The sequence below is a fragment of the Megalopta genalis genome, chromosome 7 (assembly GCF_051020955.1).
Source record: "Megalopta genalis isolate 19385.01 chromosome 7, iyMegGena1_principal, whole genome shotgun sequence".
NCBI classification, from domain to species: domain Eukaryota; kingdom Metazoa; phylum Arthropoda; class Insecta; order Hymenoptera; family Halictidae; genus Megalopta; species Megalopta genalis.
The window spans coordinates 8,458,157-8,475,274 of NC_135019.1; the positions used below are offsets into that span (position 1 = coordinate 8,458,157).

At 41.0% G+C, this 17,118-nt stretch overlaps 1 protein-coding gene across 6 annotated transcripts; it reads left to right on the top strand.

The window, feature by feature from the left end:
- The first annotated feature begins 281 nt into the window (after nucleotides 1-281).
- Nucleotides 282-13,305, top strand: RhoGAPp190 (Rho GTPase-activating protein 190). Of its 6 annotated transcripts, none has more exons than XM_033485549.2 (23): nucleotides 282-420; nucleotides 1,430-2,133; nucleotides 2,201-3,111; nucleotides 3,227-3,436; nucleotides 3,670-3,681; nucleotides 3,864-4,050; nucleotides 4,131-4,246; nucleotides 4,325-4,477; nucleotides 4,551-4,991; nucleotides 5,067-5,237; nucleotides 5,315-5,566; nucleotides 5,641-5,819; nucleotides 5,986-6,169; nucleotides 6,266-6,450; nucleotides 6,531-6,944; nucleotides 7,070-7,279; nucleotides 7,368-7,562; nucleotides 7,658-7,749; nucleotides 7,822-8,206; nucleotides 8,301-8,432; nucleotides 8,502-8,552; nucleotides 8,626-8,722; nucleotides 8,797-13,305. In XM_033485549.2, the coding sequence occupies exons 2-23, from the start codon at nucleotides 1,963-1,965 to the stop codon at nucleotides 8,993-8,995; spliced, it is 4,947 nt and encodes a 1,648-aa protein (XP_033341440.1). In that variant the 5' UTR covers nucleotides 282-420; nucleotides 1,430-1,962; the 3' UTR covers nucleotides 8,996-13,305. The 6 variants fall into 6 exon arrangements, with proteins under 6 accessions (XP_033341440.1, XP_033341446.1, XP_033341444.1 ...); XM_033485555.2 differs by having other exon boundaries at nucleotides 6,531-6,860; XM_033485553.2 differs by having other exon boundaries at nucleotides 6,284-6,450.
- The last annotated feature ends 3,813 nt before the right edge of the window (nucleotides 13,306-17,118 follow it).

The following is a 17,118-nucleotide window of genomic DNA, read 5'->3' on the forward strand; positions in this document are numbered from 1 at the left end:
TGTCAGTTCGGATGCCTAAGTGTGTGATATTATCACAGACGAGGTATGAGTATAACATTGTTAAAGCAGATATTTTCATTATCTATATCGCCGCAATCACGGTCTGTAACAACGATATCTACAGAGATTTCCCACGCATGTTTCAGAAACTGTCCGCATGGGAGCGCACGGTGTATTAATCTTGCGTCGTGTGAACAGGACATTAGTTCTCACTCGCGCCATTGACAGAGCAAAAGACGGATAAAATGATAGAGGGGAGGACCGTGAGTTTCTAACGCATAGGACAAAGTAAGCTCCTATCGCGAGGATACTGTACCCTGAAAATATTAATCGCCTTGTGCCCACCCACCAAGATGGCTCCTTTATGGGGCGATACTCGATGTTTGACGTGAAGTTATTTACACACATCTGGAATTAAAGGTTCGTCGGGGCGAGTTCCGGACGTTCTTACGGTGTATCGGTCGCGCGAGAAACGAGGATTGTGTGAAAGATTGCGTAGTCGTGCAACGACGAAGGATCGATCGAGTCTCTGAAAGGAAAAAATTGAACACGGGACGGCCGGTCGGTGTACTAAAGTTTGCTCGTCGAAACGAAAGTTTATGTACTGGTAGCATAGCCTTTCGATGTCTCTCTGTCGGGAAGAATTTCCGTGATCTGTTTCGTCGATTCCCACGGCCGGACGGATTTCCGATAAATTATTTCACGAATTCGTGCTTGTATCGTGCGGGCATTCGTATCTCGATCCCCGGGACACTATCGTTCGTGTCAAAATTGACCGCGGTTGTGTACAATGCATATTGATCTATTCGTAGCTGTCATTTCTACATCGAACAATTTCTGTTTCTGCCGCACAGATTTGTGAATTCCATGTCCACTTTAACATTACGATGACGTTATCCTCGATCGTCCCGATGTCAAATGAAATTCTAAAAGGATTCGCTGAATCTACGTCGTCATAGAACCGTGTTCTCTTGGTCGCTAGAAAGTACTTGTATATTATTTTCTTTTTCTTGCACGATCCGGAGCAACATCTTTACAACTCTTAAATAGTATTCTCGTGTCGATTCTTCATTAGGGAAAGATGTGATTTACTTGTGTGAATATTTCTCGAAGATGTGTTACGAGGAAATCTTTTCCGTTTTCTGTCGAATTCATAACCTGTGAAACGAGATTTTTTGAGCTCGTAGCAAACAATGCTCAGAACTTTGTAGTATAATTATTTTTTTCGTACGATTAAGTGAAGTTTCCATTTCATATCGAGCAACAGAATTATTTATCTTGGCTTGAAAATTCAGAGTCTACCAAATTTTCTCACCGAAATGTATTCTAACCGATCGGTTCTTGCTTCAACAAATAAATCCTTCTGATTTTATTTGTAATTAATGTGTTGATTAATGTATACATTATTTTATTTTACTTTTTTTTTTAGATACGCAGTGCCATTCCAAAGAACCATTGCTCACAGCTGTGCTAAACTATACATGTTATGCATACTACAAGATACGAAGTTTCTACATCTGAGATGTGTTATTAACTTTTAGTAGTGTATAACTGTTACTCCCATTGTCACAGTAATTCTAGACAAAAGAAGCTCAAATGAGATTCCAACGAGTAACATTGCATAGTAATTATTTATATATAAATTGGAGCATACTATGCAGATTTGAAGTATGATACTCGAGTGTTATGAGAAAAGGAGGAACATAGCATGAGAAAGCATATTATTGAAAATGTTACCAAAGGGAGATAATGCTGGTTTTCATACGAACTTTTAGATCTGACATAATGACCAAAGGAACAGAGAAAGATTTTTAATAGTTACAAAGATACGCGAGGCAAGAGAAACTATTAATAGTGGTACTTAAAAATGTCCTGAGGAAAAATTGAAGGGAGAAAGATTTTTATTTTCACATTTATTAATCTTGTAAGCGATCTATTCGTGTTAAGCTTTAAACCAACAAAATGGCGAGAAAGAGTGATAATATCAAGACTATCAATGTCGCTATTGTTGGTCTTTCTGGTACTGAGAAGGACAAGGGACAGATCGGTGTTGGTAAATCGTGTCTCTGTAATCGTTTCATGCGTTCCTTGAACGATGATTATAATGTGGACCATATATCAGTGTTATCACAGGTAAATAGGTTTGATTCTATACTCGTGAAAAATTTGAACGATCATTAAAAGTTGTTTCTTGTTACAGTCGGATTTTAGTGGTCGCGTGGTAAACAATGACCATTTCTTGTACTGGGGTGAAGTAATGAAAACATCAGAGGACGGATCCGAATATCAATTTCAAGTAATAGAGCATACCGAGTTTATAGACGATGCATCATTTCAGCCCTTTAAGGGTGGCAAAATGGAGCCCTACGCGAAAAGATGCGCGGCCACCAAACTTACCAGTGCAGAGAAGCTTATGTACATTTGCAAAAATCAATTAGGTATAGAGAAAGAGTACGAGCAGAAGGTTTTACCGGATGGTAAATTAAATATCGATGGTTTTTTGTGTGTATTCGATGTAAGCGTTGTGCCGAATAGAGCCGTAGAGAAGCAAGTCGAGATCGTGGCGAACATACTGAACAGTTTGATGAAAACCAAAAAGCCTATCGTTTTGGTGACAACTAAAAATGATGATGCTAATGAGCAGTATGTGAAAGAGGCGGAGAAGTTGGTGATGCGTAAAGAGTACAAGAGTTCCATTTTAATAGTCGAAACCTCTGCGCACGAAAATATTAATATCGATTTAGCTTTTATCGTTTTGGCGCAATTAATTGATAAAACTAAAACGCGCAGCAAGGTGACAGCTTTCGCTGAAGCGGCCAGAGCTAGGAAGGAACTTCTAGATGCTTCCACGGAATCATTGCAGAGATTGATTCGAATACATGTCACTGATTATAGATCATTGTGGTCTCAAGCGTCCAAGAAACTAGCGCAGCACAAAGAATTCACCGCATTTGTGGAATTATTTGGTATTGACGCAACTCAAAGATTGTTCAGGAGACATATTAAGAAATTGAAGGATGAGCAAGTGGCAAAGAAAATCCAGGGATACTTGGACATGTTGCCCGACACTCTGCATGAAATATGCCCTGATGTAACAAACTTGATCAACGAGTACGTTTGTGAATAATTATACGATTATAATTCGCACTTTAGCTACCAGAAGTCTGTTAATTTTCTTTAATTTTTAAGAGACTATCAATGATCAATTAATTTATAAATTTTACAGAGAATGGTCTGCGGTACAACAATACATAAAAGAACATCCCGATTTCCATCAATATTTCTACGAATGTCCCGAAGATATCCCATGGATTGATTGTGATTTTGGTGAGAATAATGGTAGCAAGATTCCTTACGACGTTTTGGAAACTCCAGAAGCCGAAACAGTCTTTAAGAATCATATAAATGTTCTGCAACAAGAACAACGACGATTAGAGTAAGTATTCTGGTTTATTTGTCAGAGTTTTTAATATATAAGCAGATAGTTTTTATTATACTCCATAACTATTTGCTTACTTGTTGCTATTTATAAGTAGCACAAAAATTGGTCCATTGTTGACGCTTCGATACGATTATTAAATCGCCTCATCAGTCGACATTCTAGAAAATAATACCCATATGCAATACACTAATGCTTTGCTTTATTCTGGGTGGCGTTTCTTTGTGCAGACTTCCGAAAAGGTAAATTCTGCTTTTTAACTGCTTCAGAATATACTCTAGGAAATATTTATTTTCCATTAAGATTGATAAGTTGGTAGCTTCACTAACAATTAGTAGTAGTCTGTATTTTTTTGCATATCCATTTTACTCAATTAACACGGTTAGTAGCTAGTCACAGAAATGTAACGAACACTGTTTATCAGATGGAAAAAGCAGTTTAAACAACTGTTGGAAGAAACTGGGTATGTTACGCCAGGAAAACATCTGTCCGAGGTCAGAGTACTTTTTATGGGTAGGGAATGCTTTGAAGCTCTTTCTCATCATGATTGTCAAGAAATATACGACCAGCATCAAAAAGAAATCGTCGAAAAAGCGAAGCACAATTTTCAAGTAAAAAATGACACATCTTCTCTCATTCCGATGGGTATAAAATTATTTTTTGGTTTTATTAATTCCGTATTTTATTTTAGGAATTATTACTAGAACACGCAGACCTGTTCTATCATTTTAAGAGTATAGCTCCATCCGGCACAATAACGCAAGACGACATCAAAGAGATAACGGATGCGTTGGTGGACGATTTTAGGTACATAACTTAATTTCTTATGTTTTTACTTCAAAAAGTACTGACCAGTATTATATGATTATTCTTCCTGATATATAGGTATAAAGCTTTAGATAGATTGGATCAAGATAGAAAATTAATGCTTTTCCAACACTTGGGTTTTGTACATTGCCCCATAAGAGAGCATTGTCCTGCTTATCCGAATTGCATGGATGCTCTTATAGAAAGAATACTTGGAACAAAAGCCCATAGGTGACTACGAGACGTAATTACCAAAGAATTCGTTTTGTATTCAGTCTTATTCATTAAACTCGTACTTTCTCAGGCCATCATCTTGGAATCACAGCAGCCAGTGGCAATTAACATCCGACAACAATCAGTTGAATTTAGTTATACTCGGGAGTAACGGACTCGGCGAGGAATTCGCTCGCGAGATAAGAGCCCAGACGGAGGACGACGAGGTGGAAATTGATTGTCAGTTGTATACGCTTGGATACCGAATAATCGATGGTGATGTTGGGCTGCCGCACAATTCGTTTACCACGTCTGACTTCATGCCCCACGGATCATTCTGCATTTATGCAAACGAAGACTCGTTCGAATACATTCGTTCTTCTCTAGAGAAAACATTACTGTCGAATCTGGAGCAAGAAGACAGGTTGCCATTCCAGGGATTGCCAATTGTCATTATGTTCGTGCCAGAATCCACTATAGATGAAATGGAGGCGATAAGGCTCAGACAGGAGGGTCAGAATCTTGCTGATAGGTACTATTTATAGCTCCGAACGTTCTTTGTCAGTTTAAAGAATCGTTCCACTAATCAAACGTTCTTTTACAACAGTTTACAGTGCCCATTCATCGACGTCTGCATTGAAGATTTGGAGCAGGACAAAAGGTTTCCTACTGCACTCGTGAAAGACGCGCTGCAGCAACTCATACAATCTATAAACCACAGAGCTGGATTTCTAAATATCTACCAAAGTGTCATTGAATGCCTAGAACCTGACATTAGGTAACGTAATTCTATTTTTTTTTTTCTGTGAGTCCTATAAGACGTCGAACTTCTTATACTAATTGCAATTTTTCCAGGATAATAATGTGTACGTTTTGCGGAGATCCTTATTCCGTGGAAAACGTTCTCGGCCCACTGCTTAATCATCAATGTTGCTTCTTGAGTGGCGATCGCTCGATCGTTTTAGAAACATTTTTGGGAGAGTCGAAACGAAGAGTCGAAGTTATAATCTCCAGTTTCCATGGGGCGAACGCGTTTAGGGATGAATTGGTCCATGGTTTCATATTGGTATACTCGACGAAGAGGAAAGCGTCGCTCGCGACTCTCAAGTATGCGCACTGAAGAATACCATTCACACTTTGGTACTTAATTGGTTTTGTAACCTTCAATATTTTTTTTACAGCGCATTTTCTATGAATATACCAAACCTACCCATACAGATCATGGCTGTGACCGATACTGGAGGTGCTAACGCATTTTTCAGTAACGACTTGTGTCACTTGCTAATCACGGAAGGAAACGCGACCGCAGATAGGTTACAAGCACACTTTATGACCTCGGCATCCAGTTGCCAACAAAAAAGTATTGTTACAGCTTGAACATTTTTGTATCGACGCTTTATCTACCGGCAGTCACTGAAAATGAATATTTTCTTAATGAATTGTTAAAATATGAATAAATGTCCGGTAGATGAAGGGTGAAAGGCAATAATTTCAGCGTAAGTTTCACGGACTATTCTTTATTTAAGCGGCCTTTTACACACCGTTCTTCAAGGAAGTGTGGGAGAAGAAGCCAGAGATCGAGCAAGCGTTCAATATGGAAGAGCCAGGTAATTTGAATGACAGTGGCGAAGGGACATTAGAGTACTCTGCTCTGCATCCTATGCCTCCGCCGAGACACGAGAGTTACCATCTTCAGACACCGGATGACGGGTAGGTAGCCTGATAGTAATCTTCGGAGCATTATCGGCCTCTTGATAATTAACATGACAAAATTTTCCTATTGTTCAAAAGTCTAATGTGAAGCAGTATGTCTGTAACTTTTAGAAGCGGCTCTGAATCGTACGAGCAATTAACGCCTGACGGTGAACAGTTCGCAGACAATAGAGCCACGTCTAGCGACGACAGTGATATCTACATTCAGGTAGATTTCTGCAGAGAAGAGAGAGAAAGAGAATTGTTGAAGTCCAGTGATATCGCCAACAAATTGTCTGGTTAGTTTTTACATTCATAAATTCGTGGCACTTGCACCCGAAGTTTTTGATCTAACATTTATATTAACTTGTTGCTACAGGTTGGGTGAAGCACACGTTTATTCATCAGGATGGAGTAACTAACAATTATCCTCACAGAGCATTTACTACTGGCAGACGATACGTTTCACAACTGAAACCACGGCCAAAGGGGAACAGTCAGACGTTGAAGCAGCCTGGAAAAATCAATCTAAAAGACTTCTCACATGTGACTGATGCAATAGCTAGAATGACGATAGGAGAGAAAGACGAGCACGGACCTAAAATGACAATGGGACACGCTCCTCTCGCTACGCCTGAGTTGGTAGACCTAGGCTCTGACTACGCCCAAGTGAAGGACGTCGTACCAAGCCTATATCCGTCTTATGATGGTGATTATATGTACGCCCTCGTACAAGACTCGATTGGAAACAATAAGCCTAAGTTGCGCAATAGACGTGAGAAGGGTCAATTTTGTAAGTGGCTGGCGACCAATATTTAACCCTTAAGAGGACTCGATAAATGAACATAGCCCACTTAAGTGTCGACATAATCTCGTCATTAGTGTAAAAATCAATTAATTGTGAATTCGATCTTGCAGCATACCATGATTCCGACTCAGAACGGAGTTCCCTAGAGAATAAGAAGCCAGCGCCGAACAAGAGAATACGCAGAAAACGCATCGCCATACCTGTCGCAGCACCAAAAGTTCCGTTTTTTTCTAATAGCAAAGTTAGCAGAGACGGTATTGTTAGCCTGAATTATAATGTTAAGGAAGATAAGAATTGGCAAGTGGATCCTACAGAAAGAGGTACTTGTTAGAGAAATCAAATTACTGCGGTATACAACTTACGCAAACAATAGGTCGTTAATGGTTGCGTCCAATTTCCTTGGTGCAGTATCAAGCGACGCGCCAGACTCGTCGGAGTCCAGCGATCCAGAACCGACTTCAAGATCAAGGTCGAAACAATACAAACACATGCCTCCTAATCTGCGAAAGAGATCTGTGAATTCGTTGTCGCAGCATCAACCCACAACGTCACAGCATTCATTCAACGTAAAGCACATGGCTCAGGACGTGTTTAGTACTTCCTGTAAGTGATTAAGATCTCTTACTATGCAGTAACCATTTTTGATATTCATACACAATCGCTTTACTTATCCTGCTATTATGTGGTTGTTATTCTAGCAAAGCAAAGAAGTGACAATACTTTTGGAAGCATACAAGATGACGAGTCGAGCTTAGACGTGCCATCCCCGCGAGAGACTAATTCGCCAAGCGTAAGTATCGTGGATATTCGTGCAACAATAATTGGAACGAAGTGCTTCGTACAAATTTGTATTTTTATTTAGTTTGGTATCTCGAATAAGATCAAAGACGGTGACAAGTTGAACAGAAAAAAGGATAAACAGAAGGCAAAAGAGGACGAGAAACTGGAGAAACGTCGCCAAAAGGAGGAGAAGCTGAAGAAGCACGCAGAGAAGGAGAAGGAAAGGGAAAAGAAGAAGCAGGAGAAGATAAAGCAAACAAAAGGGCCAGGTGGCTCATTAAGCGGAAGTCAAGCACAACAGCAGCCATTGATCGAAGACTTTGCCCAAAGCGAAACGAATCGAATACCTTTGTTCCTTGAGAAATGTGTGCAATTTATTGAAGATGAGGGTTTGGATTCTGAAGGGATTTACAGGGTTCCCGGAAATAGAGCTCACGTTGAACTCCTTTTCCAGAAGTTCGAAGAAGGCAAGTTGCTTCGTAATGAATTCTTACGATTATCTTGGGACGATACATTAATCTATTTTACTAAACATATTTTTTTTTTATTTGGTCGTGACAGATGAAAACGTGGATATACATTCACTGGACATACCAGTAAACGCGGTTGCAACAGCTTTAAAGGACTTCTTCTCGAAGAGGCTGCCACCATTGATCGACAAAGAGCGAATGAGCGAGCTCGAGGATATATCGGGTAACTTGTGAATCTTTTCATATCGTTTTTCGTTTGGAAATGGATACTTAATCTCGTTGTCGGTGCTAGGTGCTCGCGGAATTAGCAAACCAATGTCCGCTACATGCATGAACATGGAAGGTAGGTGTCGGTTTTTAAATCAGAAGAAGCTATTAATAGGACTCGATCAAAAGATTTTGTGAACCTGTTCTAGATCGAAGCTGCAGATTATTGGCGCTGCGTTTGATGCTCAACAAGCTGAACCCGATAAACTTTGATGTACTGAAGTTCATCTTCCATCATTTTGTAAAGTAAGTTCTCTTCGTGTAAATTGAATTACTCGTTCGGTAATGGAAGATATAATTATTTTTCATGACATTTCCAGGGTGGCCGAGAACTGCAAGTTAAATAGTATGGACAGTAAAAATTTAGCAATCTGCTGGTGGCCTACGTTATTACCTATAGAGTTTAACGATCTCGGCAGATTCGAGGCGATGAGGCCGTACTTGGAGGACGTGGTTCAAACGATGATCGATCAGTATCCTTTCCTCTTCTGCGGCGAAGAAGCTATCGTAATGGTGTAGTGAAAGACAACATGAAATCCGAGTCGTACGGCCGCAGAGTCTCGTACGAGAAATCAGGAAGCAGTCGTCTGTCGTTACGTTGCTTCCGGTTGAATCCAACTAAACGGTTACAATCTTTTACGATCACGAAATAATGATCGGTCTTGCTATAGTTTATACTTATTCTATCGTAGTGCGTTCTGGCTACGACTATATAGAATAATTCTCGTGACGCAAAGGGAGGAGGAGGAAGAGGGGGAGGAAGAGGGGGAAAAAAATGAAGCGAAGACCGAACAAATTAATTTAAGTTTCGACATACTCGTTCCATGGCGAAGCGTGACTGGCGGGATGATAGATTACGATGGTCCTAAAAATTACGGCCGACTTGCAGGCCCGATAATAACGCGAAAATAATATGAAGTCAATCCATGTGTCATAAACAGTATGCATGTATCATGTTGGATGTATTCAGAGCGATGTATTTATTAACATGTATTTAGACATTTAAGAACAACTCGATATTTGATAATAGCGAATAATCGTAGTGGGCTCGATGTTGCTTTTTTTTTTTATCAACAATCTTTTTCTCGTTTTGTTTTCCGTTCTTACCAATTTTATTAGATAAGGAAGAAACCGATCTGCCCGTATGCGTGCCTATATAATACGTGTGTGTGTGTGTATGTGTGTGTGTGTACGCGCGCGCGAGAGAGAGAATGAGAGTAAGAGAGACGAGAGAGTGAGAGAGGGAGCGAGATAAGAGAGACGAAAGATAGGGAGAGAGAAAGAGACATGGCACAATCCTGTAAACAGAATACTCGTATTCTAAAAGAAAAAGAAGAACGCGTTAACGACACTATCACGAAACATACACAGCGCGAGATGTTACGTATAAAGTTTTCCTGATCGAAGCGCATTTTATATAGCAACGATATCAAAACGATGTTCGAAGTGTTTCTACGAATTTCACCTATTCAGATCTACACCGTTGTTTCGCAAAATATTCTTTTCTTGTTCCGTTTTAACATCTTTTTTTCGTCCGAACGCTTTGCCTACCGGAAACCTACGAATAAGATTCTCAGTTGAATCGAAACGAAGCCTCAAATCTTTCATCTTCTTGCTAATTCTGAAAAATTCATTAAAAAAAATCCTCGATTAATACATCGATTATTCATTTCGATCGAATTGATATTTCCGGTATCAGAATCGCAGCGAGATAATCAAAATCTAAATCTTCGGATAGTTGCGTGAATGCATATTAAAAATAAATACTGGTATGCAACTTGTTGCTTTAAAAGTTCATTATCTGTGAATTATAGGTTCCCGAAGGTTATCAAATAATCGTCCGGTAGGCGAACCTGTTAAAAAAGAATCATTGTTGGCGACATTTTGTTGACAAAATCTCGTCTCGATGCGAATCTCTTTCTCGAACCAGTATTTCACAAATACTCAGTTTGACTTGACACGGCTGTATAAGCTCGTCGGTGATACATAATCCATAAAATATATCCATTCCGTCTAAACGATGAAAAAAAAAAGAAGAGGAAAAAAACCGAAAAAAAGCATGATAAGTAGGAAGGGGGAGGGGGGATGATGTGAACGAGCAAAACCGTTATACATGTAATCGAAACTTTTTTTTTCTAAAGTCGTGCTACGATGTTTTCGGAGGAGCGTATATCGTGAAGAGGGGATTGTAAGGATATCGATACGGTTCTAATTCTTAAGATAAAAACCACGAGGGGTCTAACCGGGCTTATTAACGAGTTACGGGGCCCCGTTAAACGCTAAGAACAATACTTAGACATTTTTTCAGGTTTCATAATGCGAACGTGTACATAAGATTATAAGATTGTAAGCTACGAGAAGTTTATAACGAAGATCGACTAACGATACTTTCGAGATTATTCAATGATCGTCGTGACAATTTGAAGGAACCGTTTTCTTTTCTTTGTTCTACGACGGAAAATACGGGGCGAGCCACCCTCGACGACGCGAATTCGTATTATTCGTAAATTAGTGATCGTATTAACAAATGTTTCGAACAAAAGTTGTACGGTACCAGTTGCTAAAATTCATCGCGTGTCTCTCGATACAAATGAAGCATGGTAAAAAATCAAAGAATCATTTGGTATTGTCTGATGATTGAAATATCTGTTCGCACGATCTGTGATGAACGAGCGAGAACTCGGTGTCGTCAGATTGGGTGGCTCAGCCTGCAAACATGTTTCTTGGCGAAAGAGGCGACTAATAGACGAAGATCCAAGCTTTCTCCTCGTTTCTAATTGGAAGCAACATATATTGTTCGTGTACCGTTTCGTTAGTATTTATTCCAGCGGCGTTCGCAAAGCCCGCGCAATTACATTTATTTATCGTCCGACTGTAAAATGTTACAGTTCCCCCGTATAGGTCGTATAGGACGATTCGTCGAACGTTTCCGCCATGTTTCTCTCGTACCTGCTGCGTTACTCTTAATTGCAATGTGTCCGATAAAGAGCCGTAATTTAACTCTGTAAATTAATAACGATGTAATTTCCATGCGTTTCCGAGGCGGGAATGGTTCTGACGGTTCGCAAATAATCTCGCACAAGTTCGAGGACGCGAGTGCTCCTGCCGGAAACCGATTCTCGGTTCGAAGATGTCGACACGCCCGATGGAACGGCGAACGATTCCGATTCGAATCGAAACGGAACGACCGAGCCGTCAGAACCGTGATGTAATTATTTGCTTTAATAACGTATGTAACATAGTAAATCGAAAAGAAACGAAAACGATTATGTCCGTGACGCTACGACGCGACAGGAGCGATCATTGTCGAATGAGGCCATTGTTTCTCAATCACAGCATACTATTGATTCGTCGTTAACCCTTGGACGGTCGGATACCGGACGATACCGAGTAATTCTACCTAAATGTAAAGTGCACATTCGCGTCGGATGTCGAGATCTACCAACGTTGCGTGGTTATGCCATCGATTTCTAGTTCGATATTCACCGATCGCGTCGAGGAGCTACAATTCGGAAGAAGAACAACGCTGGATCGAAGCGGCCGAAACGATCGCGACGATCACGAGAATCGTTCGTTGTAGACCGTCCAACGGGTCAACCGTGTCAGATCTCTTCGTCTATTAACGCGGAATGTGGTCCGACACACACTGTGACTAGATTTGTGAACCGAGCAATTGTAAACTGTTCCCGTCAAAAGAGTTTCGAAACATTGTAAGATCCGATTTTCTTTTCGCGCTTCTGCTAATTTCTAGTGCGTCGATAGCTTCTATACGAACGGCTGAAAAACAGAAAAGTTACGACGGGACTCCGAGCGTCCCCGGGCTCGGAGGACGAACGCAAAAAGAAAAGATAAGAAAGAAAAGGACGAACTTCTCCGCGAAAACCGTCTTCGCGCAGTTTCGATTGCCGATTCGCGATTTAGGGGGACAGGACGCGTCGAGCATTTCCGGCGAAATCTGGTCACACGATCCGACTCGAGATCAATTCGGGACAACGACGGTTCGCGTCGGTGTGCCATAAACGTACTTAGTGATGTCGTGGATCGTTTTACGAGTGGGCGCACCGTGATCAAGATCGGGATCGAGGATCGTCGTGAACGAAAATATAAATGCCGGACGCGACACGGGGCTGTAGTCGGGACCGTCGACTATGGTCGATGCCACTCTGGCCAAGTTAGTTGTGTTTGTTTGTTTTGTTTCCTCTTTCTTTTTTGTTGATTCGAAGATAGAGCGAGAAACATTCCCGCGAGTAATGCCGACGTTACTTCCGGTCTCTGTCGAGGCCGTGTTCGACGAGATCGGCGGCCACCATTCGGCCCCGGAAACGGACGAACGCCGGCGGCCGGGACGAGGTCTTGCTCTTTCGGCCTCCGTCGGGAGGTCGTCCACCGTCGACGAACCCGTCCTCGACGATCTTTTGCACTGTCGTATTTATAACGCAACAACGGGATCGTTGTAATGGTATTTCGATGATTTAGAGAAAGAATGAGACGCAAGACGGCCGTGTAAGGAAGGTGGAGGCGGACGGAGAGACGAGAAAGTCGGTGGTCGAGGAAGGATGAACGAGACGGAAAAGCCGAAGATGGAGGAACGGTGTCGCGACGACACTCGCGGCGAGCAGCGGATCGTACATTCCCGTATTAGTCGTAAAGAAAAGAATGAAAAAACAAAAACAGAATTTTATACATTCGTACGTACATAATTGTATAATGTTATTAAAATAGGAAACACAAAGACGTCGATGTTACGTGTGAGATCTGGGATACGGATCGAAAAAAAATGCTGTCTGAATAATAATGACATGATTTCTGTCATTGTCGCTGAATCGAAAGTCGCACAGTTTTCTGAGTACACACGAAACGTTCCAGTGATATCGTTGAACCGCGGATCTTTACGCAAACGATCGATGGTCTGTCTCTCCGATGATCGGAACGATCGACGTTGATCAACGACGCGTAAAATCGGTGGTCCAACGAATCACGTCCTCTCATCCTTGTGCACCGACTTAAAAGATAATCGATTTCAATTTCTTCCTTTAATAACTTTTTTGTTCTACGTTTTTCAGTTCACTTAGAAATCGACGAAACCCCGCTCTCTTTGAAACATTTGCGAAGGATGAAAGACAACGAAGCGGTCATTGCTTTTGGATTCCAGGTTATTTCGATTATTTTCTTTTGGTAATTATTTTGTTTTATCATCCTCAAATTAATTAATTAATCATATTTATCATCCCTTGTCAAATCATTTTCGGGAAACAGACAATTCACCGAACTCGCGATTAATGTAACGATAAATGTTTATTTCTATTTTTGAGGAACGTACGAGAGAAATAATAACTGATTCATTACGATAACGTATTTATTAACCCCTTAACGCGCAGAAACGTATTAACACGGGCGTGCAAAACCGGCCAAAATGTGCAGACCCGTATATATACGGTCGGCGTCGCAACTTATGTCACTAAAATGTTCAGATTCGAATATATGAAAAACAGTACGATGGGTACAAAATTCGATCTGCAATGCGATTCAATATTCACTATAATTATTTATCCACTATTTTTATTGAATTTTTAGTAATTTTTGCATTTTTTTTAAATATTTATTGAAATTAAGCTCCAAATATGTATTTTCTTAGATAAAAAAAATTGATTTTTTTTGGTCGGTTTTTTTTTTTTAAATTGTGCATTAAGGGGTTAAATTAAATTAAAAATGACGTATTTATTACAACCGCGTGCCAATTAACTTCCTTTTTTTAAATCGTCGAGGCGTTAAAATCGCGTTTCGTCGGTTTTCTCCGTGTCTCTTTTGCTTGTCCGTCATCGTCACGATTCGAATGACATTCTCCGCGAATCCCGCGTATTTCAAGAGCACCAAGGTTCCGCAAATTTAGGGTGACTAAATTTACATTAGAGAACTCGAGACGCTGGTTGCAGCTTCGGAAACAATCGAGAACACGGAGGAATATCGCGATAGCGAAAACATTTTAAATTTCGATCAGCCTGAATTTTTTTTTCATTATCGCAGCCTCGTCGCGTTTCAAGCCTGGTTTACTCGAGCCAATCCGATCGAACGGAGCCAGACCGAACAGTTATTCGTTTCTGTTCCGCATTCGGTTCACACACGGAAGCGTAGGTATCATGCCAATGAATATTTCTGTATCTCGAGATGAACGTAATCGAGAGAGATAATCTGATTTTCCCACGGACAACCGTAACCGTGCATCGATCTCTGTGCTTTTCATTAAACAGTCACGCAAACTAATAAATTATTGTTCCATGCAGGAGAACGATCTTATCTGATCAAATATTAAAAACGATATGCAGTTTGCCGGGAAAACAACGAGTTCCTGCCATTCGTTCATACGACATTGTTTTGTGACAAAAAGTCTGAATGTACAGTAAATTCTCCCTAATTGACGCTCAGATTGTGCACAAAAATGGACAATTTTGGAAGAGAAGACACGATTGTTTGAGCCTTGCGGCTCGTTTTTATAATTGCGGACAATTTATAACTATAAAAATAAACCGCAAAGCTCGAATAATCGTACCGCCTCTTCCCAAATTGTCCATTTTCGTGGTCAATCTGAGCGTCACTTAGGGAGAATTTATAATATATATTGTTTAATCACTTTTTGCGACCCGTAAGAGCGCAGCAGTTCATCGAATTGATACATCGGCCTCATCACCTCGGTTCTGTATTTATTTTTAGTTTCCACGCGGCCGCTTTCGCCGATCACCGAGCGGAGATCGCGTGTTTTCCGCGAGAAATAATCGCCGCAATAAGCCGGATCCCGCCTCTCGACGCTCCGAAATGCTCCCGATCCTTCATGGTGAGTCGACGCCGTTCTTATTTCATTTCCCATGATATATCTCTTCCATTTCTTCTCGCCCGTACGTTCATCCCCCGCTTAATTGCTCGGCGTCCACAGTTCGGCGAACGTTTAGGAATTAATTTCTGGAAGAAATAGCGTCGACGGATCGAAACGTAATTAGAAAAGGACAAGTCCGACCTGGTCAGATCGGTAGTTATTCTTGCACGATGTTTATTACAACTCGCGAACAACTAATTCCGCGTAATTAGCTGGTTATGCAGATTAAAGTTTCAAAGGAGACGAGCTCGTTAAATTACAAAGGCGACTGCTTCCGGCGTTAAACAAAAAAATCTTGTTGCTCAGCGTCCCAGAGTACAGATCAATCTTTCGAAACAATACTATTCTCGATCTATTTGTTAAGAGTTCATGGACACGGTAAATTTTGCCTAATTTTCTTTCAGCTTGTAAACAAAACTGAATAATTTGGGAAGAGAAGATACGATTATTTGAAGTCTCGCACCTCGTTTTTCTATAATTGAGCCGTTTCTTTTGAAAGTGGCATAAGTTACGTTGTTTTTAAGTCGATATATTGAAGGGTTTGCTTTTTAACACACATTAAAAATATGGATGCTAACTTTCGAGAAGATTTACTTGTATTTGTTATCTCAGGATACTGATATTTTTCTCAGTATAAATAATTTCGCATAAACATTAAAAAATCACCACTTTTCATTACGGTAAAGTGACTGATGCCACTTTCGAAATAAACGGCTCAATTCTTGACGATGTATCTCTTCCTTCCAAATCGTCCATTTTTGTGCAACAAGTTGGAGGAAAATTGGGAAGAATTTACCGTACTTGTCTTCGATTTTCTTCGACCGTCCATCACGCTACTCGCTTCAGAAGCGAGGCACCGCGGATAACCGTTCGATAAAGCTTGAGGTCCGCGTTTTCCAGCGGCCATTTTCCCGGGCGGCGGTCGTCCCCGAAAAAAAGAGGAGCCACAATCGCGAAAAAGCGACGAAAATCCTCTTTTTTTTTTCCCCCCCAGCGAGATATTTACACGCGGGGAAGGATAAGGGCGCGGAACGAGCACGAATTAGTGGCGGTCGACGATTCAGCGCACCGTTATATTCCCTCTCGGGTTTTCGCTTCTTTTTTCGGCCTCGCCGTTCCCTTTTCTCCCTTGAAAGGAAACGCGACACGGAAAGAGCGGGGGGAGGGCTGCTTTCGCGCTGAAACGTTCCACCGTCCGCGGCCGGGAAACGTTTCCTTTAATATTCGGCGTAACTTTTCAATTAACGCGCTGCCTCGATCGCTTAATGGCCGGACACCCTCGTTCCTTTCCTCGGTTGACTTTTCGCTAAAATTGCGAACGGGTCCGTGTGCCGCGTGAAAGTCGCCCACTCGACCGAAATTTCGAATGGAAAATCGTGTCCGGCGCCGGAGATCATTTTCCACCGCGTGTTCGTTGCAATGGGATAGAAAATGGCGGCTGTTCGCGAGATTAGGTTCACAGAAGGCGTTATACCTAGAGATCCGTGCTTTTTTTTAAAATTGATTTTTCATGTTATTCTGTCCTTTAACACTAAACCTACCAAGCAGTAATACTAACCGGCATGTACTGCTTCACAAAAGTGAGAAGACCGAGTTTATTTGGAATTTGTGAAGTTTTTATTATAAGACTTGCTCTAATAATATAACTTATTCAAGCGTTTTCCACGAAAGAGTCTCGGAACTTTGCAGAATTGCCAAATAAGAAAGCGGTCACTTTATACAATATTAACACTAAACCTACCAAGCAGTAATACTAACCGGCATGTACTGCTTC